General features: G+C 35.1%; 1 protein-coding gene across 3 annotated transcripts in view; it reads left to right on the forward strand.

The window, feature by feature from the left end:
• IPO11 (importin 11) overlaps positions 1-25,728 on the forward strand; it is a 184,072-nt gene that overhangs the window by 102,411 nt on the left and 55,933 nt on the right. For all 3 annotated transcript variants that reach the window (XM_028508702.2, XM_036020322.1, XM_036020323.1), the window contains exons 23-26: positions 1,753-1,832; positions 2,496-2,576; positions 18,387-18,482; positions 19,398-19,511. In XM_028508702.2, the coding sequence (XP_028364503.1) occupies positions 1,753-1,832; positions 2,496-2,576; positions 18,387-18,482; positions 19,398-19,511 (371 nt within the window). The remainder of the gene's footprint in view (positions 1-1,752; positions 1,833-2,495; positions 2,577-18,386; positions 18,483-19,397; positions 19,512-25,728) is intronic.

Here is a 25,728-nt window from a genome sequence, read left to right on the forward strand (position 1 = left end):
TCTTTGTTGTGTGGGGCTGCCCAGTGCATTGCAGGAACCTTACTATTAAGCACCCTTAGCCTCAACCCATTAGGTGCTGGTTGTAATAACCAGAGTTTTCAGACATTGCCAGATGTCCCCAGAGGGGAAAACTTGCCCCTGGTTGAAAACATTTGGCTTTAGTTATTCATAGGGTCTGAAAATAAATATAGATCCATTGTATGGTTCTGATACTAGGACCAGATAATAATATTTCTTTGTGTCACTAGGAACTCATGAATATAATGAACAGTGTTTAATATGCCTAAAGATTGATACATTTACTGATTTTAGGACTATATTTAATAGTAGTATTTACTATATGCTGATTACAGCATGCCCTGGAAAATTTAATAAAACCTACTCTTAGCATGATGGACGTGATTGATCTAGGAATAGTTTTTTAAATATCTGTAAGAAGAGGTGGGTGGTAAAGCTCTGAAAATCAACCTGTCTTAAATATTGTTTTCTTCATCATAAATGATGGCAGTCATTTAGAAATTATGTTCCCTGGCATGCCTGGAATATAGCCATCCTAAGTTTTCAAATATGTTGGACTGGGAAACATTATAAACAAGTCCAGAATTTACTGGACTTTTCTCCTTGAGGAGAAGGGGACAATGTGAATTTCTCATAAGGATAACTATCTAGTATGAATGCCTGCCTGTCTATCCTGAGAGTTTTGTCTTTTGTTATGAAAAATATTTAGATGACAACCTTTGTTATTTCTTTTTATGCCTTTCATTAGTATGGTTATAAATTGGCCATTGCTTTTCCCTCCACATCCTTATTTTAAAATTATTTGTTAAATCCTAAAGTTTGTGAACTAATGCCTTTAAGATACATTTTGAGCCAAAAGTAGGATTGTCATTTTCTTGTATAGGAAATTCTCATCTGAATATAATGTCTTCTCACTTTGTTAAAGTATGAGTTACATAAGAGCCCAGGCCGTAGGTCAGTATTTTGCCAGAAGAATTTTTTGTAACCTGTCCTATTGCAAGTAAATAGAATGTTTAAGTATTAGCAACAAAGAATGGCAGGTTTTAGACGTAGATGATATTTTGTTTTTTTTTATCTACACAATTAAGTACATACAATTTGTATTCTATTGTGTAACTATTGTATGTGATAAGATGTGTAAAATAACACTGCATAACATTTGGTCATGGTCAATTTTAACAAAATAGCTTCTACTTTGCACTTTTAAAGGCATAGATAAAAACACTATCCTTTTCCTGCTATTCTGGTAATTACTTTTTTTAAGGACATATTTTATGTGTGGGAAAAATGAAGTTCAAGGATTAAGGATATCCCAACAATATTTTTTAGAGTATAACAAGGATTCTTTTTATAAGTATGGTAGCATAATGCTTATTGCATGAACCCATTTAAGCAGATGTCAAAATGTGACAGTAAAACAATTCAATTGCATGTTGTTTGCCATTGTTAATACTAGACATTTAATTTGATTTTAAAGATTGGGTCATGTGGTTATGTAGTTCTTTTCTGAAAGGAAAAAAGGGACCTTAATTTTTTTCTAAATTGTTTTTTATAGTGAGAGGTATATGGGGAAGCATTAAGTTGTAGGTTGATGCCAGTTTTGGGGTAGTTATTTATATACTAGTGAAGATTTGTAAAGAAGTGTATGTAATATTAAGTAATTCACTTTGTTTAACCTGATACTGAACAATGAATTAATTTGTTCTTTTTAAAAACTATTTAATATTTTGGCAGAACTAAGTTCAGAAAATCTCAGAACCTGCTTTAAGATCATCAATGGTTATATCTTTTTATCATCAACAGAATTTTTACAGGTATGTTAGAGTGTTTTGCATTGTAAAAAATTATATACTTATCATTTTATTTTTCTTTTGAAATCAGGAGTTATCTTTTCAAAATTTAACTGATGAACCTATATTAATTTAAGGGTGGTATATATATGAGCATTGCTCCTCACTGCAGGGGAGATAGGATGCAGTTCTGTGAATTAGGTTTGTTAGCACAGAAATTATGTTCTGTGAATATTTGATAAGAATATCTTCATATTTCTGTAAAAATCAGCATGAGAAATAGCTCTTATTTTTATTTCCTAAACTTTTTGTAAAGAATTTTATAATTTTTCATTTTTTAAATCTTTTAAGATTTTATTTATTTATTTTTAGAGAGTGTGGAAAGAAAGGTAAAAGAGGGAAAGAAATGTTAGTATGTGCTTTCCTCCCCTGCACCACCAACTGGGGACCTGACCTGCAACCCAGGCATGTATGTGCCCTGCCTGAGAATCAAGCCAGTAACCTTTTGGTTCACAGGCCAGCACTCAATCCACTGAGCCACACCAGCCAGGACTCCTAAACAATATTAAATGAAACTTTAGTATATAATTCTCAATAGGTTATAATGAATCCCAAACTGAATTTTATGTGGTTTTAGATATTACAGATATATTTATATGTATATTTTGACTTTTGATTAAATTGCAGACATATGCAGTAGGTCTGTGTCAGTCCTTTTGTGAGCTGCTAAGGGACATTACCACAGAAGGTCAAGTTCAAGTGCTCAAGGTATGGTCATCTTTTAAATGATTATTGTTAGAAGTTTTCCATTTATATGTTATGAAATTGGACCTTTACTGGGATTGGGATGATTGGCAAGGAGGAGAAGAGTAATTTTATTTATTTTTTATTTTTTAATTTGTATTTATTTTAGACAGAGGGTAAGGGAGGGACAAACTGGGGAGAAACATCAATGTGTGGTTGCCTCTCATGTGCTACCTACTGGGGACCTGACCTGGCTCACAACCCAGGTATTTGCCTGACTGGGAATTGAACCAGCGACCTTTGGGGTCGCAGGCTGCCACTCAGTCCACTGAGCCACACCAGCCAGGGCGAGAAGAGTAATTTTAAACAGTAATTTCTCTTAGCAATATTCATTTGGTCTAGTATTTCTGGACCAGAGGTCTCAAATCATATGGATCACCTGAGGACATTGGGGAAATGCAGATACCACATTTCTAAGAAGGTCCTCTTCATCCTGAGACCTCCCTTTGTATAGCAGTGTTTTAAAATCTTTTATGAATTATCCGAAGGCTAGTGACATTTGATACTTCTCACTCCTCCAGTTTGTTAGCCTACTTTTGAGATAAAATTTTCATGTTATAAGTTGGTACTTTTAATTTAAGCTGGCTATTAGAATACCAAGTTTTATGGATTGTGTGTAATTAAGAACCAATAGCAAAGCACTGGTGTACACCTGAAACTAATATAATAATCAGTTATAGCTTAAACAAAACCAAAACAACCAAATAAGCTCTGAGTTAGTCTTTATGCATTATATCTTTACAGATTGAAAGTATATATTATCTTTATATATTGTATGTAATTTTGTATAGTTAACAACTAACTGGTCCTGATTGTGTATTATCTTTATATGTTAAACCTGTATGGTAAAGATACAAAGAGTATCAAATAAATGTATGTGATTGCATATAAACATAAGTATATATACTAAAATACATCTTTACATGTATATTTTTATGTATATACATATATACACATATATACATTACATACTTTATGTATGGACTTAGAGGATGTAGCTGTTAGAAGTACTTGTTTTTGTTTTTAGTTTCTTAGCTCTATTCTAAGTGAAATATGAGAGCTCTTTAGGTGAAGTGTTGCTGTCACCACAAAGTAGCATTTATTGTGTGAAAACCATGACATTGCTTGAGATCCTAAAAACTGTGTGATTTTCTCCCAGTGAAATGAGAAGTGTTTGCCCAAAGAGGTTCATTGTAAGGAGTGTATTTAATCACAGTAATGTAGCATCAATCCACAGTATATTTTTGGACAATGTGGGTAAAAGTTTGTTCAGGTGGTAGTCTTTTTTCTTTTTAACCAATATGATAGTTACTATATATCTAATAAGAGTCATCAATTTGAACTTACTCAAACATTGTAGTATTTTATGTATTCAGATATTTATTATATATACACATGTGCACATATAAAGCTCCAGATATCCATATTAACATGCTTGTTAATTTCACTTATAAATTGGTTGCATTTGGTATATCATTGATTATTTGTTTACCGTATAGGTTAGGGGGTCAGCAAACTATTTCTGTAAAGGACCACATAGTAAATGTTTTAGGTTTTATGGGCCATATGATCTTTGTCTCAACTATTTTATATCTGCTGTTGTAGATTGAAAGCAGTCATAGATAATATGTAAACCAATAAGTGTGACTCTATTCCAATACTAATTTATTTACAAAATTAAGCAGTTAATTGGATTTGGCCCATGGACAGAGTTTTGCCACCTTCTGGTATTGATGTTACCAAACCAAAAAAACAGGGTTCAGCTGCCCACTGCCACCAGTGGACAAATTCTAGATGCAGAGGTTGGTGAGAAAGGAAAGAGGTTTTCATTCAAATGCTACACAGTCTGGGAAATGGCAGGCTCTTGTCTCAAAGCCCATCCCCTCCTGGAAACAGAGGAAAACCCAGCTTCTCTCAGCCAGACCAAAACTAAAGACAGTGTCCAGAGTTCCTTCTCCCATTTAAAGTACCATCATTTGGGGACCACAGGCGGTCACTGAGTGGACATCCAGGCAGCTCAGCTTTTCTCCTGGCCACTGTCAGGCCTCTGGCTGCCTCATTAGAACCTTCATGTGGGTCCAATGCTGCCATTGGCCATGCAGCTTCCATGGTTGGAAGGTCCTGTGAATGCATCAGCCAGTATGTTCAGGAATTGGGTAAAAGAGTATGTCCCTTCCTCCTTTTTCTGCTATTCTGATCTCTGAAGCCAATGTGACTGCCTTCCCCTGGTCCTGTGCCCAGTCAGGTACTGGAAGGGGCTGGGAGGGATTTTTTTTCCCTATCCAACCATCTTACTAGCCTTGTGTGAGCTTACTACAAAACTTCCTCCTATTGCCATATTGCCTGAGGGGTAGGGGATCTGCTGCCCAGAGTAGGTTGCTGTGCACGAGGGGCAGAGCATTCACCAGGCCCCAGCTTGGTTATCCAGACAATGTGGCACTGCCTGCTGCCTCAGGTTCACATCTCCTCTGGCTGACCCTCCTTTTCCCCACCTTCTGGCCAGGCTATTGGTATCAGTGATACTCTGTGCTTTCTTCTGTTAGGAATAAATAATAAGAAAATCAGTTTCTGGTCTTAAGTAATTTATTCTGTTGGGGTGGGAGAGGCAAGTGAACAACCGGTCCCTATTTGGTGTTAATGCAAGTAGTGGTGTGAACCACAGTTCTCTCCCACCAATTGATTGCTACCAAGAGTCTCTAATCTGGGATGCAGTGAAGGGAGAGACTTTATTTGCTTAAAACTGCTCAAGTGAAGCAATCCTCTGTTACACCTGAAGTGTTACAGCTCAAGCCAGGGAAAGGCAGCTGAAAGTGGTCTCCACTGAGGCAACTGGAGCCTGGCTTATACAGAGAGAGGTTTCTGCCCCAGTCCTTAATTGGTTTGTTTATATGCAAATGAAAACTCCAAATTTGTACACTTTGATTGGTCCAGATATCACTACCCTGATTGGCTTGGCCCCTCTGTTCTGATTGGTTGTTGTGGTGTCCCTCTTAATGGTTAGTAAATATGCAAATGAGGATATAGCTGTGCAGCTCCAATTGGACAGGGACATCTCAGTCCTATTGGTTATAATAGGCTCAGATGGCAGGAGCATTGCACAGGTTTGGCAGCCCTGTCTGGGCCTTTTCACTGAAATGCGGCGTGCATGCGAGGCACCGCTAAACCATGGCTGCTAGACATTGCTTAAAAATTTGAGCTCATTTGACCACAGGAATCTTGGCAGGGATTTTCTTTCTTGTGGTCAACAGTGGTTTTGGATTAGCAGTATCTCAGATTCAGCTGGTGAACTTTGTGAAAATTGAAGAACATACAATAGTATTTTTTTTTAAAGTTCCCCAGGTGATTTTCATGAATGCTTCTAGCTGGGAATCATTTCGTGTATCTGCTTATGTTATTTTGGGAATATAGAAGTTTTTTTCTAACCCGGAATTTTGTAGAGCACATTTTTCAAGGAGAATGAAATGGGAATTGAGTTTTAAAAGTTTAGTAAAGGTTAGGGTTGCCAGATAAAACGGTATTTTTATTTGTGAATTCTGGCAACCCTAGTAGGGTGAATTAAGCTAGCAAAATACAGGGTTAAATACCACAAAGAAGTGAGCAAGACCAGGAATGGAAAATACTGTGAGGGCTATCTTTTGAGGGTAGGCATAATGGTGTTACTTAAACCCTTTGGTGTCTGGAAATTGGAGGGGGTTATGTGCCAAATTACTAGAGCATTCAATTATAAAATGATGCAAAAAGAAAGGAGCTGACAATATCATTAAGGACCATATTCATTTCCTAGAGCTACCACTACAAAGTACCACAACTTGGCTGCCTTAAAACAACAGAAATTAATTTATAATATTTGTAGTAGTTCTCTCTCTCTCAGGCTTCTGGAGTGTAGAAGTCAGAATGTTGGCAGGGTCTCCCCTCCCCTTCCCTCCTCTTCCCTCTCCTCCAGGGGAGACTTTCCGTGCCTTCTGGTGGTTGCCAGCAGCCTTTGGCTTCCTTGGCTTGTGCATGCATCACAAAGCCTCCATTGTCACATGGCATTTTCCTTGTATTTCTTTTTTCTCTTTTTATAAGGGCACCAGTCATAATGGATTAACTTTATCTTAATTACATGTGCAAAGACCCTGTATTCAAATAAGGTCACATCCTCAGGCACCTGGGATTAGGACTTCAACATACAGTTTAATCCATAACAAAAATCTAGTATTAAAAGTAAAATGATGGATTTTGTGTATGGAGAGGTAATGAGGAGAACCTGATCTGTATAGGTTTTTGAAGGTGAAAGTGACTCGATGGAGGAAGATGGCTCCAAATAATAAAAGGTATTGGTATTTACTCTAAATCTAGAGGGTATATGGAAGGATTAACTTGGAAAAGAGGCAAGAGTTTGTTTTCTGGGTTGGCAAACAGCAGTGATTGAGGCTGTAGATATAGTGGTAAGTGAAGAGTATAGGTAACTGTGTTCTGGCCAGTGTGGCCCAGTTGGTTGAGCATCTTCCTGCAGAGCCAAATGTTGTTGGTCCAATTCCCAGTTAGGGCACATGCATGACTCTCGGGCCTGGTGCCTAGTTGGGGCCCCTAGGAGATGTAGCTGATGAATGTTTCTGTCCCTCTCTTTCTCCCTACCTTCCTCTCTCTAAAATAAATAAATACAATATTTAAAAGAAAAAAAAGAGTATAGGTAACTGGCATGTGACCTTGGTGTTTTCAGTCAAAAAGGAAACAAGGTTGTCAGAGCTTCCTGAAGCCTATCAGAATGAGACAGAGGTACATTGCAATAACCAGACATCTGCACTTATTTGGGAGTGTTCATTCTTTAATGAAATAAAAAGTTCGTTGGTTAATTCTAATTTTTTTCAGAAAGTCCATTTATCAAACATATTCCACTGTTCAGCACACCCTGAGTTTTCCTGTCTTATATTTGAAATTGCAAAAGAAGCTTCAAACTAAAAAGAACAAATAGAGTGAAAATATGGCAGAACTCTTTGGTTTTAATTTCATAGGTTCTTCTTTCTTTTGTAGAGTAGGGGATAAAGGCTGAGAATCTAAGCCACTGTTACCAAGGAGCATGTGGGCTTTGATAATAAGAATTGCTAATAAGAATCTGTTTGTGGCTTGGATAGGGAGGCCTGGTCTGTTGCCAAGTGACTATCAGTCCTCACCCACACTGATTTCAAGTATTTTAGCTCCAAAGCTTACAAGTAACATTGTAACTTTTGTTAAATATTATAACATTTGTAACATTATAATTGAGTTGTTTACAAAAATGTTTTTGTGTATTTTTATTACATTTATGCTCTTAACTGATGTAGTGGCAATACATAATTATATTGAGGTACTTAATTTGTCTAGCACAGTCTTCATCTTTTTCCTTGGAGATAATTTTTTCTCTGGAAGTACAGGAGATAACAAGAAATTGACACTTTGGACTTAATTCTAACTATTTGAGGGAAAATTGATCGGCAATGCGGGAGTGATATCAAATGGAGAGAAAATTGCTGTTATTTCGATGCTGTCTTTACAGATTTTTTCAGTGTGTGTGTATTTATCTTTCTCTCTGAGACTGTAAGCTTTTCCACGATCATAAACTTAGTAAATATGTGTTCCTTTTTCTCTGAATATATGCAGTATAAGTGATTTGGAAGCTTGGGAACCTGTAATTCTCATGTTGAGGATGGCATGGCATTTATCATTACATCAGGTAGCAGTGCCATCCAAAGTATATACTAAGAGTTCATTGAGAATGGTCTTCTCTCCTTGACCTGTGCCTTGGTTTGCACACCCAGCTCTGCTACTTATATGGTTCTTGAGTACATTCTGGGATTAAATTATGCTATTTGTTATATAAGGGGCAGTATTGTGTGATTTTTAATAAGCTGTATGAATTTTCTGAAATCCTTTGAGTGAAACTGTAATCTATATATTCTAAGTAATGAAGAAAAGAGGTTGTGTCTTATGTTTAAACACCTTCCAGAAAAAAATTTGAATTGAAAGTGTTTTTTTTTTCTCCTGCTTTTCTGCAATGGTATTAGCAAAGTAACTGTTGGAAGACAACCTGTTTTAAGTCACATGGAATGGACATTGTGAAATTCATTTGAAAAATTAGTCAAGTGTTTTAGAATATGTCCTAAGAAGAATATTTACTTTCTTCTTACTATTCAAAAAAAATTACATTCTTGCAAAGTAATCAGAAGCAGTATAGCATAGCAGGTTACACTCTGGACTGAAGCAGCACTGCTACGGCTAGAGTACTGGCTCTGCTACTTCTCAGCTCTGTAAGGTGAGCACGTTAACCTCTCTTCCTCACTTTCCATCTGTAAAACAGGGATGGAAACCTTACCTACTTCCTAGGTTGAGGTAAGGATTACACGAGTTCTAGGTGTAAAGCACTTATAACTATGCCTAGCATGTAATCAGCGAATCTGAGTGTTGCTTATTTTGTATCTAATCTGATTATATAGTTACTTAATTATATGTAATATCCTTTAGGGGTAAAACAGATTAATTCACTTGCAGGCCATATAATTAGGTTGCTAAGCTCTCTGGCTATAAGAAAAACAAACCAAACCAAGTTATTCTGCCTATTCCTTTGACCATTTCTTCTAAATAAATGTTTATTTAAAATAAAGAATACATTAGTTAAATTTTTAGAAAGGAGTAGGTGATTAACATGATAGATCTTTACTCTTTAGTAAGAACTACGTATCTCAGCTGGCTCTTTAAAATTAATTGTATTCGATTCTTCTTGCTTTTCAGAATAACAATGTTAAAAATTTTTATTATGGAAAATCCCAAATTTACATAATATTACAATATTACCCTTACAATTTTAATAGAAAAAAATCGCTTGCTTCTTTTTCCTTTGAAGTAAAAGAAGGTAATGTCATTATTTGTCCCTCAGTTTTACTTGGTATTTTTTAGAATGGCTTAGCACAAATCAGTTGTCATACAAATATATATTAAAATATTTGTAAGATTTAACGTAAGTTACACATTAAACCAGTTTCTCTGTAAATAATGCCAGTAGGAGGACATTAATAGGATATAAATACTTGAATTGAAATTTGGCAGTGTAATAACATATATTTAGGACTATTTTTATATAAACATTGCTGTAGTCAAACCTGTATATTTGACTTAAAATCTCAAAACAGTACATTTTTAATTTATTAAATATATGTTAAATTCTAAGAATATACTAATATATCATGGATAAGGTATTTGTGTTTTTATATAAGGAATATTTTAGGACAGTGGTGCTTTAGTGCTTGTACTTGGAAGCTGAGTGTTCTCAAAATTTTTGGCATTTGCCTATTCTCAGAGTTTCGTTAAAGCTATAATAATAGTTTTTAATACTAGCTCATAAAATAATGAGCCCACTGAGCTCATTATTTTCATTTTTAATACCTCAGGTACTGTTTCTTAATATAGTGTGCTATGTAACATTTTAAATATATTTTTGACTAAGTGTCACTGTTATACTAATTTCTGACAGTATCTGGAAGTAACTTCTTTGTGCTTGGAAGCAGAAAATTACAATGCTATGAAAATTGGATAGAGAGACAAGTAGGCCTGTTTTAGGAGCAAAGAGTTAAGAGGGAAAATAGGCTTTATTGTATTCTATGACTTGGAACAACTTATCTGGGTGAATACAATTATATTCTAAAAATAGTCAAATTTTAATTGTTACAATTTCTAAATTTGAAATTTGTGTATCTACATTTAACTTTGAGTTTCTTAGTTTTCTGTTGTTTCATGGTCTTATCAAGCACTAATGAGCCCATTGCTTTCATTCTTTGTGATAAGGTTTATTTAAAAGATGGCACAAATATTTTTGAGGTATAATTTATTCTGTAATAATAATAGCTAATACTAGCATTTGCTATATGCTACACATTTCTGAACATATAACATAGAGACACTGAGTTTATGTAGCACATAAACCTATGACAGTACTGTTCTCAGTTTTTACAGAAGAGAAATTAAATCACAAAGCAGAAAATACCTTGTCCAAGGGCACACAGCTAGTAAGTATTGGAGTTGTGATGTATACACATAGGCATTCTAAGTCAGTAAAATTGTTTGACTGAAATGCACAAACTAAAAGCCCGAAGTTTTGACAAATTTTAAAAACATGGTCTCTTCCTGTATGTTCAGAAAAGGGATAGATTAATCTATTATAATATATTTATAAGAGCAAAATGATTGTAAAAATAATGGTTAGATTTATAATAGCAAATACTTATAAAAATAGTAACATATGATTGGATGATTATTTTGTCACACAGAGGACTATTATGCAGCTTTAAAAAGGAATGAAGATGACCTATATATACAGTTTTAGAATGATTTTGAGACCATAAGCGAAGAATGATATCTAGAGTTTTCTTCTATTTAAAGAGTGCAACATAGCAATGAAAAAATATATCAAATTAGGAAAAGTGGTTATGTAGGGGGAAGAGGGAGAGATGATGATAGCTGGATCTTTTAGGATGTGTATCTGTTTTGTACTTTCTTTTTTTCATCCTCACTTGTGGATATGATTACTGATTTTAGGGGTGGGGGAGGGGAGAGAGAGAGACATTGATATGAGAGAGAAACCTCTATTGGTTGCCTCCTGTAGGTGCCCTGGGAAGGAATCAAACCCTTAACCTGTTGGTGCATGGGGCAATGCTTCAACCAACTGAGCCACCCAGCCAGGGTCTGTTTTGTACTTTTGCTTTAGAACTAGGTAGATGCTCTACATGATTTAAAATAATGACAGTAAAAACAATTTTTAAAAGATTTTATTTATTTTTAGAGAGAGGGGAAGGGAGGGAGAAAGAGAGAGAGAGAAACATCAGCGTGTGGTTGCCTCTCACGTGGCCCCCTACTGGGGTCCTGGCCCACAGCCCAGGCATGTGCCCTGACTGGAATCAAACTAGCGACCCTTTGTTTTGCAGGTTGACACTCAGCCCACTGAGCCACAGTAGCCAGGGCTGAAAGTAAAAGTAATTTTTAAAGATAGAAAACAAGCTGAATCTAACTATTGAATCTAACTATTATTATGTTGGTGGCATAGACATCTGAGGAGAATATTTCCAGTAACTTTAATACGTAGTATTTTACATGACTATCACTTGTGACATAACATTAGAACAGAAAGAAATGAAGACATTATAAATTGCGTTCAGTAGTGATGGTGGTGTTATTTTGAAACCCATATGTGCATACACACACACACACACACACACACACATACACATATATAGTAGGTAGAAGCAAATCAGATCATTAGTATCTGGCATTCTTCAGTATAAGATAGAAATATAAAATCAAAGAAGTTATATGAAATGTTGTAATCCTAAATTGAATTTGTTGAGTTTATGGTATATGCTTTTTAGGAAGAGAATATAGATTATCTAATTATGTGTAAGCAAAGACCTAGAAGCAATATCAATTCTGTGTCAGCAAGTACACCAGAGCCTCATCTGCTCTGTGAATATTGTGTCCTTCTGGTTGACTCTAGAGCTCAGACAAAGGGGCATACAATACAAGATAATCTGGGGAGCTTTCTTTGTGCTAGAAGAAAGTGAAGATGGGTGTTAACCAAAGAATGCAGGAATGAACTTTGAAAGAGCTCCCACTGACTAATTATGGGACAGTTTGAACATCAAAACAAAAGTAAACTAAATAGATTAAAACACATCAAATCGCTAAAATACCTGAGAACATAATAATCTCTACCTAGAGGAGTAGGTTGTGATTTAAATCCAATTAACATTTGCAAATTACCTTACTTTGAACTACCTTTTATTATATTAGTTGTCTTTAGTGTTACTTCCTTCTTGGAGCTGTTTGACAATCTGGATGTATATGCATTTCACTTGAAATATACAGAATTGTATATTACCGCTGAAAACAAAGATGCATTTTTCAATGCATAAAAATTTGTTCAGAAGTGAAAACTGCTGCTGGTCAGATGTTTGGTGGGAGTTTGACCAGTATGGAAGAACCTTCACTATAGAAATAGTTTGAAGTCTGGTTTTTAAGTTACCACTGCAATGTCTTCCTTGGGAAGTAGATTATGGAATGTCATGTGTGAAATAATACAGGACCATTCCGTATGGATTTTCCACAGGCATCTCAAGTTCAACATGTATGAAACCAAACATCGTCATCATCATCATCATCATTATTATTATCAGTATTGGCTTTATTTTTTAATTGATTTGAAAGAAATATCAATTGTTCTGCTTATTTATGCATTCATCAAACCATGTTATTTTTAGCAGCACCACAGTTTGTACCCACCAACCACACATGAAAACTAGGAATAGTCCCAGACTTCTTCACTTGTGGCTGGTCAGCTGTTCAATCTGTTTTCTATTTTTTATCAGTTCTACTTCCTGAAATTTATCTTCATTCAGTGTGATAATGGCATTTTCCTTCATACGTTTTCAGAAACAATTTGATCTTCTCTAGCTATGGTCCCTACCTTTTTGAATACAAAGACTCCATTTTAGTCCTGGAATATTGTAGTTCCTTTAGAGGACCACACCAAGACATATTATAATAAAAGTGCCAAACATTAAAGATAAAAGAGTCTTAAAAGAAGCAAAACCAGAGAGTTACCTACAAAGGAGTACCTATAAGACTGTCCGCTGACTTCTCAAAAACAACGTTGCAGGCAAAGAAGGGACTGGCAAGAAGTATTTGAAGTTCTGAAAGTCAGGGACCTACAACCTAGATGACTCTGCCCAGCAAAGCTATTATTTAGAATTGAAGAGCAGATAAAGTGCTTCCCAGACAAGGTAAAGCTAAAGGAGTTCATCATCACCAAGCTATTATTACCTGAAATATTAAAGGGACTTAATTTAAGAAAAAGAAGATCAAACCTTATGAATATTAAAATGGCAACAAATTTACAATGATCAACAACAGAATCTAAGAAAACAAACTAAGCAAAGAAGCAGAACAGGAACAGAATCATAGATATGGAGATCACTTGGAGAGTTATCAGCTACAAGGGAGAATAGGGGGAAAGGTGCAGGGACTAAGAAGCATAAATGGTGGGTACAAAGTAGACAGGGATGTTAAGAATAGTATAGGAAGTGAAGAAGCTAAAGAACTTATGTGCAGGACCCATGAACCAAGGTGGGGGTGTTCATGGAGGGAATTGGGGGTACCTGGCAGAGGGGGACAGAGGGGAAAAATTGGGACAACTGTAATAGCATAATAAATAAAATATATTTAAAAAGTAAAATAAACCTTTCAACAAAAAATAGTAACTAATACCTTTATATATAAAGAATATGCAAAGTGACAGCTTATTTATATTGAATGATAGATAATATTTAAATGAATATTCTAAGTCATCATGATCTAAACGTGACTATTTTCTGTACAAACTTTTGTAATCCTTGGAGCTAGTAATTTTTAACATTTTTTAAAAGATTTTATTTATTTTTAGAGAGAAGGGGAGGGAGGGAGAAAGAGAGGGAGAGAAACATTGATGTGATAAACATTGATTGGTTGCTTCTCATATGTGCGTCCTTACCGGGGACCTAATGGCAAGCCAGGTATGTGCCCTGTTCCATCCAACTGGTGAATTTTCACTTTGCTGGATGACACCCAGACAACTGTGTGACACCCGTCAAGGCTTGGTGTAATTTTTTTTTTTTGCTTTTTACTTATTTTTAAAATTTATTTTTATTGTAGCTTTTTTCATTACCAGTTATCCCCCTTATACAAGCTTCTCCCTGCAACCATCACCACACTGTTGTCCATATGAATCCTTTTTCCGTAATCTCTCCACCCCCTAATCCCTTCCCGTGGAGCTGTCAGCCTGCTCTCTGTCTATGAGTCTGTCTCAGTTTTGCTTGTTTGTTCAGTTTGTTGATTAGACTTCACATATGGATAAAATCATATGGTATTTGTCTTTCTCTGACTGGCATATTTCACTTAGCATAATGTTCTCCAGGTTCATTCATGCTGTCTCAAAGGGTAAAAATTTTTTTTATAGCCACAGAGTACTCCATTGTGTAAATGTCCCATAATTGTTTTATCCACTCATCTGCTGATGACACTTGGGCTGCTTCCAAATCTTGGTGATTGTAAATAGCACTCCAGTGAACATAGGGGTGCTTGCATTCTTTAGAATTGGTGTTTTGGATTTCTTCGGATAACTTCCTAGAAGTGGGATCACTGGGTAAAAAGGCAGATCCATTTTTAATTTTCTGAGGTATCTCCCTACTGCTTTCCACAGTGGCTGCACCAATCTGCATTCCCACCAACAGTGCAAAAGAGTTCCCCTTTCTCCACGTCTTGACCAGCACTTACTGTTTGTTGATTTATTGATGATAGCCATTCTGACAGGTGTGAGATGATAATTCATTGTGGTTTTAATTTGCATTTCTCTGATGATTAGTGACATTGAATAACTTTTCATATGCCTGTTGGCCATCTGTGTGTCTGTCCTCTTTGGAGAAGTGTCTGTCTAGGTCCTTTGCCAATTTTTTAATTGGGTGGTTTGTCTTTTTGGTGTTGTTTTATAAATTCTTTATAAATTTTGTATATTAACCCCTGGTCAGCTGTATTGACAAATACATTAACATTCACATTCACAGGGATATCTTTTTATTTCGTCGATGGTTTCCTTTGCTGTGCAAAACCTTATTTAGTTTGATGCAGTCCCATTTGTTTATTTTTTCTTCTGTTTCCCTTGCCAGAGGACATATATTAGATAAAATATTGCTATGAGCAGTGTCCAAGATTTTGCTGCCCGTGTTTTCTCCCACGATTTTTATAGTTTCATCTCTAACATTTAAGTCTTTAATCTATTTTCAGTTTAGTCTTATGTGTGGTATAAGAAGGTTGTCTAGTTTCATTTTTCTGAACATATATGTCTAATTTTCCCAACGCCATATATTGAATAAACTGTCTTTAGTCCATTGTATGTGCTTGCTTCCTCTGTCAAATATTAATTGACTATAAAGGTATGGTTTTATTTCTAGGCTTTCCATTCTGTTCCACTGATTTGTGTGTCTGTTTTTATTTCAGTACCTTGCTCTTTTGATTACTGTGGCCTTGTAGTTTGTTGTTACGTAGCATAATTCCTCCAACTTTGTTGTTCTTTCTCAAGATTGCTGTTGCTGTGCAGGTCTTTTTGTGGTTCCGTATAAATTTTTGAAATATGTGTTATGGTTCTGTGAAATAAGCCATCAGTATCTTGATAGCATTGTGTTGAATCTGTAGATTGCTTTTGGGTAGTATGGACATTTTAATGATGTTAATTCTTCCTGTCCTTGAACATGGTATGTGCTTCCACTTATTTGTATCTTCAACTTCTTTCTTTAGTGTCTTACAATATTCTGAGTACAGGTCTTTTACATCCTTGGTTACATTTATTTCTAGGTAATTTATTCTTTTTGAAGTAATTGTGAGTGGGCTTGTTTTCTTAAGTTCCCTTTTTGATAGTTCATTATTGGCATATAAAAATGCAACTGATTTCTGGATATTAATTTTGTATTGAATTCATTTATCAGCTTTAGTCATTTCTTGGTAGAATCTTTGGAGTTCTTTATGTACACTATTAAGTCATCTGCAAGTAATGATAGTTTCACTTCTTGCTTTCCAATTTCTATGCCTTTTATTTCTTCTTCTTGTCAGATTGCTGTGGTTAGGACTGTGCTGAGTAAGAGAGGTGAAAGTGGATATCCTTGTTTTGTTCCCAATCTTAAGGGGAATGCTTCTAGTTTTTGCCTGTTGAGTATGATGCTGGCAGTGGGTTTGTCATGTATGGCCTTTGTTATGCTTAGATATGTTCCCTCTGTTCCCACCTTGCTGAGAGTTTTTATCATAAATGAGTGCTGGGTTTTATCAGGTGCTATCTCAGCATCTATTGATAGGGTGATGTAGTTTTTATCCTTCATTTTGTGTATGTGGTGTATCGCATTTTATGTGCACTAAATTCTCTGTCCATTGTCCCTGCTCGGTATGTTCAGACATAATGGCCCATCGGGTATTTTATTACTTTAGCTTTCCCAAAGAAGTCTCTTCCAGTGCCTTTGAATTTCTTCTTTGTAGGTTTTAATATCTAACTCCCATTGTCTTTGTTCTCTTAAAATTGTCCCCTTCCAAATACTTTTCATGTAATTTTAGTGGTTTTCAACAGGGAATGGAGTTAAATGTGTGTCTAACAATCAGCGGATGGCCTTACTTTCCACTGACAGATGAGAGAGCTTGTTTACCCCGAGACCCTCAGGCTACTAGCTTGTCTGCATTCCCACTTTACTAAATGCCTTCCCTATTTCTATTCCAAATTCAGTTTTTTAAATAAAATAAGCCTTATTGAGGTCAGATTTAATTATGTTCTGAATCTCCTGTTGCTTTTTATCAGGAACTGTGATATCTTTTATTCCGTGTCTCTTAGAGGACAGTATAATGTTTGGGCCTCCATAAAATTTTTTTTTATTTTGAAGCTTGTCCTTGGACATCCCTTTACTTCTTGCTCTATACTAGAAAACATTGCTGTTTTTTGGATACTGCCTGCTTACCTTAAGAATGTTTTGAAGTGCATGGAGGTGTGTTTGATTGCCTTTGTGTTTCGAGCATGCTATTGGCACGCAGTACAGACTGAAGATCCTAAAGGCCCCTCAATGCGTGGACAAGTCCTACACAGTAAACAGTTGTCCCACTTAGAATGCCAGTAGCCAATTTTGAGAAATACTGCTTGAAATTTAAAGGGAAACCTGACTCTCTGCCCTGAAACATGGTACTTGCCACAAGTCTCTCAAATGCTGTTTTTCTTCCTCCTCCTTGAGCAAAGGGGACAGGAAGCCTGCTACATCTTTCTTTGTCCTCATTGCTGCTTCCCAACCTACTCCCTAAAAAATGAAACAAAGGTAGGGAAACAGAAAATCACACCTCACTTAATTTTCTGCTACCTTTGTTACAGAGAACCTATTTTGATTGTGTAAAAGTAATTTATAGTTCATAAACATTACCTGTAACAATCAGTCCTCATGGTTAATAATCTATATGACCATATTATAAATGAAATAAGATTATTTCTCATTTAATAAATATTCAGTATATATATACAACATGCCCTTTTCTGACCAGTTTATTGATAAATGTAGATTTATTTTTGGATATTGTATACAGTTGTTAACTAACTTTCCTTTTCACTATTATGAGCCTTTACTTTTAAAATGCCTTTTGCTGTCTCTATTGCAACATCTTATGAGGGTTATTTGTTTAAAATGCAAAGATAAGAATTCCATCAATGCGCTGGCCAGGTTTGTTCAGTGGTTGGAGCATTGTCTCATACACCAAAGGTTACAGGCTCAGTTCCCGATCAGGGCACATACTTAAGCTGTGGGTTCAGTCCCTGGTCAGGGTGGCGGTGGATTATTGTTTTCTCTCTCATGTCAGTGTTTCTCTCTCCCCACTCCCCTCTCTAAAATCAATGAAAAAAAAACAAACTTCTCCAGTGAGGATTAAAGAAAAACAATTAATTAATAACATGATGGCAATGTTAGCAAAATGGGGTTAATTGTAACTCTATGTAAGGTATTGAACTGTGTCTAAATATTACACATTTTATATCAAGTTGCATTTTTAATGCATTATTTTGTAAAAGTGTGTCAGAGCCAGAACATCAAATACTTATCTAATGTACTCTCGTATCTTGGATTTGGCGTGTGATGTTTAATGCATTGTTTTCTTTAACTGTGTTTTGCATGAAGTAATGACTTGTGTTATTAATTGTTACCAATGTGTCTTTCTGATTTCTAGGTTGTGGAAAATGCCCTTAAGGTGAATCCAGTATTAGGCCCACAAATGTTTCAACCAATTCTACCCTGTGTTTTCAGAGGTATTATAGAAGGGGAGGTAAGATTTTTATTGAGCTTCTAAGGGTGGTATTGGACCCTAGGGTTCTATAGTTTTAATTATTTTCCCTCTTCATTGGGAAATTATTTCTTTTTTTTTAGATTATTTATTTATTTATTTATTTTTTAGAGAGGGAAGGGAGGGAGATAGAGAGAGAGAGAAAAACATCAATGTGCGGTTGCTGGGGGTTATGGCCTGCAACGCAGGAATATACCCTGGCTGGGAATCGAACCTGGGACACTTTGGTTCCCAGCCCGCGCTCAATCCACTGAGCTATGCCAGCCAGGGCTGGGAAATTATTTCTTCATTGTCTTATGTAAAAGGAAAGCTTTTTAACATATTTGGTTATTTTGAAGTAAATTATATAAATTTCACATACTCATACAGCTTTGTTCTTTATTTTTCCACAAAAGAAAGGATAGATTTCCTTGGCTGTCTCATCTCTCATGCATATGTATGTGTATTCACACACAAAGATTTGAAACAGAGGAATGGCAAAAAAAAATTTAAAAAAGTGCTAGTTTTATTACATGCTGAATATAAGAAAACACTGGTTATGTTCTAAGTCCAGAACTTAAATAGATCCATGTAACCATGTATGTTAAGAGCATTTAAAGTAATACAAGTATATAAATACAAGATTGATAAATATCCTTTTTCTGTTCTCTCTTTATAATATATATATACACATATATACATACACACATACTATCTTATACCTATAGATATGTTACCTTATATGGCATATATATTTACTAAGACAGGTAATATGGATAGTTCATTCTAAAGAAGCAGTATGAAGAAGGACATTGTTGTCTCATACCTCTGTTGATTGTTACTATGCCAGTGATTTTTTATAATGGTTTATACTCTACCTTAACACAATTTTACATGTGCTGTATTTTAATTGTACAGAGATATCCTGTAGTGATGTCAACGTATCTCGGAGTAATGGGTCGAGTCCTGCTGCAAAACACTAGTTTCTTTTCCTCACTCCTTAGTGAGATGGCACATAAATTTAATCAGGAGGTAAGAATCAATTTATTTAAATTGGAGGAAGTCTTTATCCATATAATGATGGGAAATAATTTGGTGAAATAATGATTCCTTAAAAGTCTTATTGTGTTAAAACTTTTATATTTTAAATCTTTAATAACTTTGTACTTATGATTTGGGAGAAGAAAAAGAATCTGTAAATGACAATTGAAACTTGTATTTTCTTCTTAAAATAGGCAATTTTATTCTGCTTACCAATAGGCATATAGAAATGAGTGTATGCCTACAGCCATACATTAAATGAAACAGACATACAATCATGTACTGTTTTTGTTTCATTTCTTTAATTAACTTCTTAATTTCATGCAGTGAGTTGCCATTATCATTACCGGGGAAATTACCTTTCTCGCCAGGGCTTATTGGAAAAATACTGTAACTGAAACCAACTGCTGTAATAAGTATGGAATAGGTTCTTAAGTAAGTTGGTTGCTTGAGATTATATACATTATATTAAAATGTAGTTTTTATGTTTTAAGTCAGTCTGTTAAGATTTATAAAATATAGGCAATTTGTGAAATTTTTTGGTTTGTGGGCTGAAACAAATATAACTATTTCTACATCAAGGAAATCTAGAATAAGGAAGTACAAATTCTAGAATGCATATAATTTTCTAGAATTAGGCCAGTCTAATTAGGGAAACCACCTTTTGTTTTGATGAATAGATTAGAGAGATTTTTCATTAGCTTTATTAAATTTAACTATGATACGTTAATTTAATGTTAAACAGTTAAGAGTTTATTCAGTTGGGTTCAGCAAAATTTGTTGAATGATTTTAATAATAACATATTTAACAATAATATACATTTCATGTGTTATTTTGAATCATCACAATGAGATTATTCCTATGTTTATCTCATACATGAGAAACCTGAGGGTTAGAGAGCTTTAGTGACTTGCCCACATTTTCATAGCTAGTGAATGATCGAGTTGGTATACAAATGCTAGCAACCTAACTTCAGAGCCTAGTATCTCATAGACCACATTCCACTGCCTCCTACTTATCCTACAACAGGCCTTTCTCCACTCGACCCTGCAAACACTGGCTTTGACAGGCTTGGAGGGATTACTTAGGCAATTTCAAATTAGTATTGTAAGTACTGTGTTAGAGATATCCAACATGCTGTGGGAAAAATAAGAAAAGCTATCAACTGTGTTAAAATTTTTCTGTTTTGTTAATAATAAAAAATTATAAAATGTACATAACATGAAATGTACCCTCTTAACCCTTTTAAGTATACACATCAGTGTTATTAAATATATTCATAATGTTGCACCGTCATCACCACTATCCATCTTTGTAACTCCCTGTTGTAGAACTTGAACCTCTCCACCCATTAAACAGTAACTTCCCTGTTCTCCCCTCCCCCTGCTTCTGGCAGCCACCATTATACTCTCTGTCTGATTTGACTACTCTTAACTACCCAAGATAAGTGCAATTATACAGTGTTAGTTTCTTTTTGTGTGTGTGACAGACATACTACTTAGCATAATGTGTTGAAGGTTCACCTATGTTAGTAGCAGTATGTCAGAATTTCCTTCCTTATTAAGACTGAATAATATTCCTTGTATATACCATATTCACTTATGCATTCATCAGTCAGTGGACACTTGGGTTACTCCCACACTTACTACTACTAATAAAGCTGCTATAAATATGAACATGGATGTACAAATATCTCTTTGGGACTCTGCCTTGAGTTCTTTTGGGTATATATCGAGGAGTGGAATTGCAGGATTGTGTGGTGGTTCTATTTTTAATTTTTGAGGAGACACCATACTGTTTTCCACAGCAGCTATACCATTTAAAATTTCCTCCCACAGTGCTCAAGGGTTCCAGTTTCCTATATTGTTGCCAATGCTTGGTGTGACCAGACTTTTTAAAAGTGGTTGTAGTATTTCTGTCCTACCATGTGCGTCAGTTTCAGTTGCTCCTTAAGCCACACTAACACTTGGTAACCAGTCGTCTTTATCTTACCATTCTGATGGGTTTCTAATGGAAATCTCATTGTGCTTTTTGAATTTTCTTGATTACTAAAGACTTCCCACATCTTTTTATGTGCTTACTACTCATTCATGTATTTTCTGTGAAGTGTTTAAAATCTTTTGCCAATTTTTAAAGTTTATGTGTCTTTTTCTTGAGTTATAAGAGTTCCTTAAAGAACAAGAATAGTTTTCTAGGTTTAAGACTTTGTTAGGTATTTATATTGGGAATATTTTCCCCATCTTTAGCTTTTGTTTTCATTTTTTAATTAATATATATTTTGAGACCAGAAGCTGTTTATCAGTTTACTAGTTTATCACCTTTTGTTTTTTATGGTTCATAATTTGTTTTTTAAATCAGACTTTTGTGTCTGACTTAAGAAGTCCTTCTACCTGAAGGTCATGAAGGTTTTCTCCTGTGTTTTCTGGAAGTTTTTATAGTTTTAGCTTTTATGGCCACTGCTTTAATTTTAGTTAATTTTTTGGTAAATGATGGGAGATAAGGTTCAATGGTTACCATGTGTGTTATGTGTGTATATATAGCATATATACATATATATATGTAAGTACATATATATACACATATACATGTTTTTGTATGTTATAAGTTATTCTAGAATGATTTATCTAAGACTTATCTTTTCCCCATTGACTTTCCTTGGCATTTTGTGAAAAATAAACTGACTGTTTACAAGGGTAGGCAAAAGTAGGTTAAATTGCCAGCCATCTTTACCTAAAAGATAAAGCAAAAGATTACAAAATAATAATGATAACAAATAAATAATACAATAATAAGTAATAATACAAGAATAAACCGTTTCTCATACAACTGTAAACAAACTTTTGCTCACCCCTGTACATGTGCATCTTTTTGTCTCATTGATCTGAATGTTTACTGTTGTGCTATCATAATATCTTGGTTAGTTATAATAGATCTTGAAATAGTATATATCCTCCACCTTTGTTCTTGTTTAAAGTAGGTATGGCTGTTCTATCTAAGCCCATTACGTTTCTACATCAGTATTAGAGTTGGTCCACTGACTTCTACAAAAAAAAGTCTGAAAATTCCTGCTGGAATTTTGATTTTATAAATTAATTTAGGGAGAATTTTTATCTTAGCGAGATAGAGTCTTCTAATCTATAAACATGGATATACATTTATTGAGGTGTTCTTTTAGTGTCCTCAACAATATATTGTAGTTTTCATTATATACATCTTGCACGTATTTTGTGAAATTATACTGGATTTTAATGCTATTGTAAATGGTATTTTGAGAATTTCAGTTTTCATTTGTTCACTGGCAGTGAAGAGAAATGAAGTTGATTTTTGTATATAGTAAGCAAGTATCCCTGCTTAATATGACAATGGTTTGTGCTACCATTTATATAGCTTTATAAGTAGGATTACAATATCTATTTATATAAAAATAAGGCCTGAAATTTTAAAATTTATGTTTACTCTTAATTTTTTAATATTTTTAATGTCACTTTACCTCAAATAATTGTTAGTAACAGCATGAATTAAGTCTGGAAGTGGGTCACCTGGCAAGGTGTATATTTGTACAAATGGAGATCTGAAAATACAGCTTTCCTTGTTTTTAGACTTGCAGGGGTGTCCAGCCTTTTGGCATCTCTGTGCCACACTGGGAGAAGAATTGTCTTGAGGCATACATTAAATACATTGTGCCACATAATCACAAAAAAAAAATCTCATAATGTTTTAAGTAAATTTACAATTTTGTGTTGGGCCACATTCATAGCTGTCCCGGGCTGCATGTGGCCTGCATGCCGCGTGTTTCAACACCCCTGAAGGGAATTTGCCTCTGTGTAGGCTTACACTTAACATCAAGTTTATACTCAAAATAATATACTTTACTTACCCAGCACTGAGTAACTAATGGATACTTCTTTAGGTGCTGTGCATTTGAAAGTCATCATAGGGGAAATTTTCTGAAATTATTTTCTTATTTCAAATAATCATCATTTTTTAAAAACACATGAAAATAGGCCACCTCCATTGGGCTAAATATCATAATATAGAGAAATAATGACCTGTGTTAGATGCTGGTACTGCTCCAAGTCCATTGGCATTATGAAGGATTGAGGAGAGAGCTATTATTGGTTCAGACGTATTTCTGACACTGTATTTAGACCACAGGCTTTTCATGGAATACTTTTTTCCACTTTTCATTGTGAAGAGAAAATATTTTCACGAAGAATTTGACAAAAATTGTCAGGCCAGCATGTTTGAGTGTAGAGCCTAGGGGAATGAAATGAATGAAATACTGAGTTAAAAGCAAATGTCTGCTTTTAACTGTTGAGTACAGATTTAAAGAATATCAGAAGCATATGCAGGAATTAAATGGGTCTAAGCAAATGAGTCCACGTAGCTTTGAAGCAGACAAGGGTTTTGGACAAAGTTTGTCTGTCCTAAATACTTGGAAACAGTTGTGAACAGTAGTGAGGTGGTAGAGAAAGCCAGTTAATTGAGTGATTTTATATGTTTAGGAAAGGACCTGGGTTAATTGCAGACGTTACCATTAGATAGTTTTTTCTCTAAGTATTCACTATTCAGATCTTGCAAAGCCATTTGTTTATATTGAATGAACGATGAAGTCTTTGGATTAGACTTATAATAAAAGTCTAATTTACAGTGTAGATCCTTGGGGTGTTAAAGAGTGATGCTTTTGCTCTAGGAAAACTTACTGGCAAATGACAGTAGTATTTGCAGACCCTTTTATTCATGGTCTTCCATTTTCTTCTGAGTAGTAGCCTTTTCCTTGGTATAAATAAACAACTGTGGAACTCAGGATGAGGAAAAGCACTTTCGGGATGATGGTGTTTTTGCCGTTAGGAGCCAGACTTTCATCAAAATCATCTCATTTTAGTTTGTATCTCACCTTGCGTTTCTTTGTTCTTGGTGTCTTGAGTTAAGAGCCTCTCCGATTTCATTTTTCTAGATACTGTACCTTTGGAGTCCTTCAGCAGTAGGGAAGGGTATCTAGAACGTTCTGACTGTTCCTTAGCCAGTTTCTTTCCCTTGACCAGTTTTTTGTTGTTGTTGTTGTTGTTTTTTAATTTTTGCCACACCTTTGTCTTCTTGGCTGCCTGTTCATTACAGGGTTCTGTGACTAAACCATCTTGCATTAGACTGTTATTTCCCCACCAGGCAGTTTGGTTTCAGGCTTTTCTATTCTGCCGGGTCACTTACCACTCTTTCATCCTCCTGCCACCATCTAAAAACATGTCACTGTCCTTACTTATTGTAGTTTCTGCTCATTATGAACCCTGTGGGGTTATTTCTTTGCTTTTTATATTTCTTTTTTCTCCTTTTAGCGGGAGTTCAGAAGGAGTCAGCAAATGTATATGTTCAGTACTGGAGTTGTTTTCACAATGTCAGTATGCTTCTAAGATAAATAACTTGATCATAAAGATTCAGTACAGTGTTTGCAGCTGAATTTGAGAAATACCCATCTTTCTACAAAACTAAGACTGAACTCAACTATTAAGTATGTCCTTGTTTTCTGGAAACATTGTCATCTTATTGTTTCTGGCAGTATTCTTTAATTTAGACTTTATAAATTTCAGGGAGAGTGAGACATTTTGGTAACTTACTCCACGTTCAAAAATTTTTTCACCCTAAGGAGGTGACTCTCCTGAAGACCTGCCACTTAGTTTATAAGATTTTTTTCTTAATTAGTCCTAAGTGTTTGACTTAAAACTGCATACATAGCCTGGCTTGGTGGCTCAGTTGGTTGGAGCATTGTCCTGTATGTACAACAAAAGGTTGCAGGTTTGATTCCTTATCAGGGGACATGCCTAGGTTGTGGGTTCAATGCCCTGTCAGGGTGCGTACAGGAGGCAGCTGATCGATCTCACATCAGTGTTTCTCTCTCTCTTTCTCTGCTTTCTTCTCTCTCTAAAAATCAATAAACATATCCTCGGATGAGAATTAAAAAAGACTGCATACATCTTTCAAATTCTAGAGAGATCGAGGTACTTTTTTGTTTCCATACAATGAGCCAACTGATTCATGAAATCTTATGTAAAAATGACATTTTATTTTTTGAATAGCAGTTTTATGGTTAGACAAAGAAAATAACACTTAGAGAGAAAAGATCATCATTTGCCTAAACATTTTCTATCCTGCTTTACAGGAGTGTAATGCTGTAAAATGACTTTATTCTTCTACTAAGATGTATTTATAATT

This window comes from Phyllostomus discolor, chromosome 3 (assembly GCF_004126475.2).
Source record: "Phyllostomus discolor isolate MPI-MPIP mPhyDis1 chromosome 3, mPhyDis1.pri.v3, whole genome shotgun sequence".
Taxonomy (NCBI): domain Eukaryota; kingdom Metazoa; phylum Chordata; class Mammalia; order Chiroptera; family Phyllostomidae; genus Phyllostomus; species Phyllostomus discolor.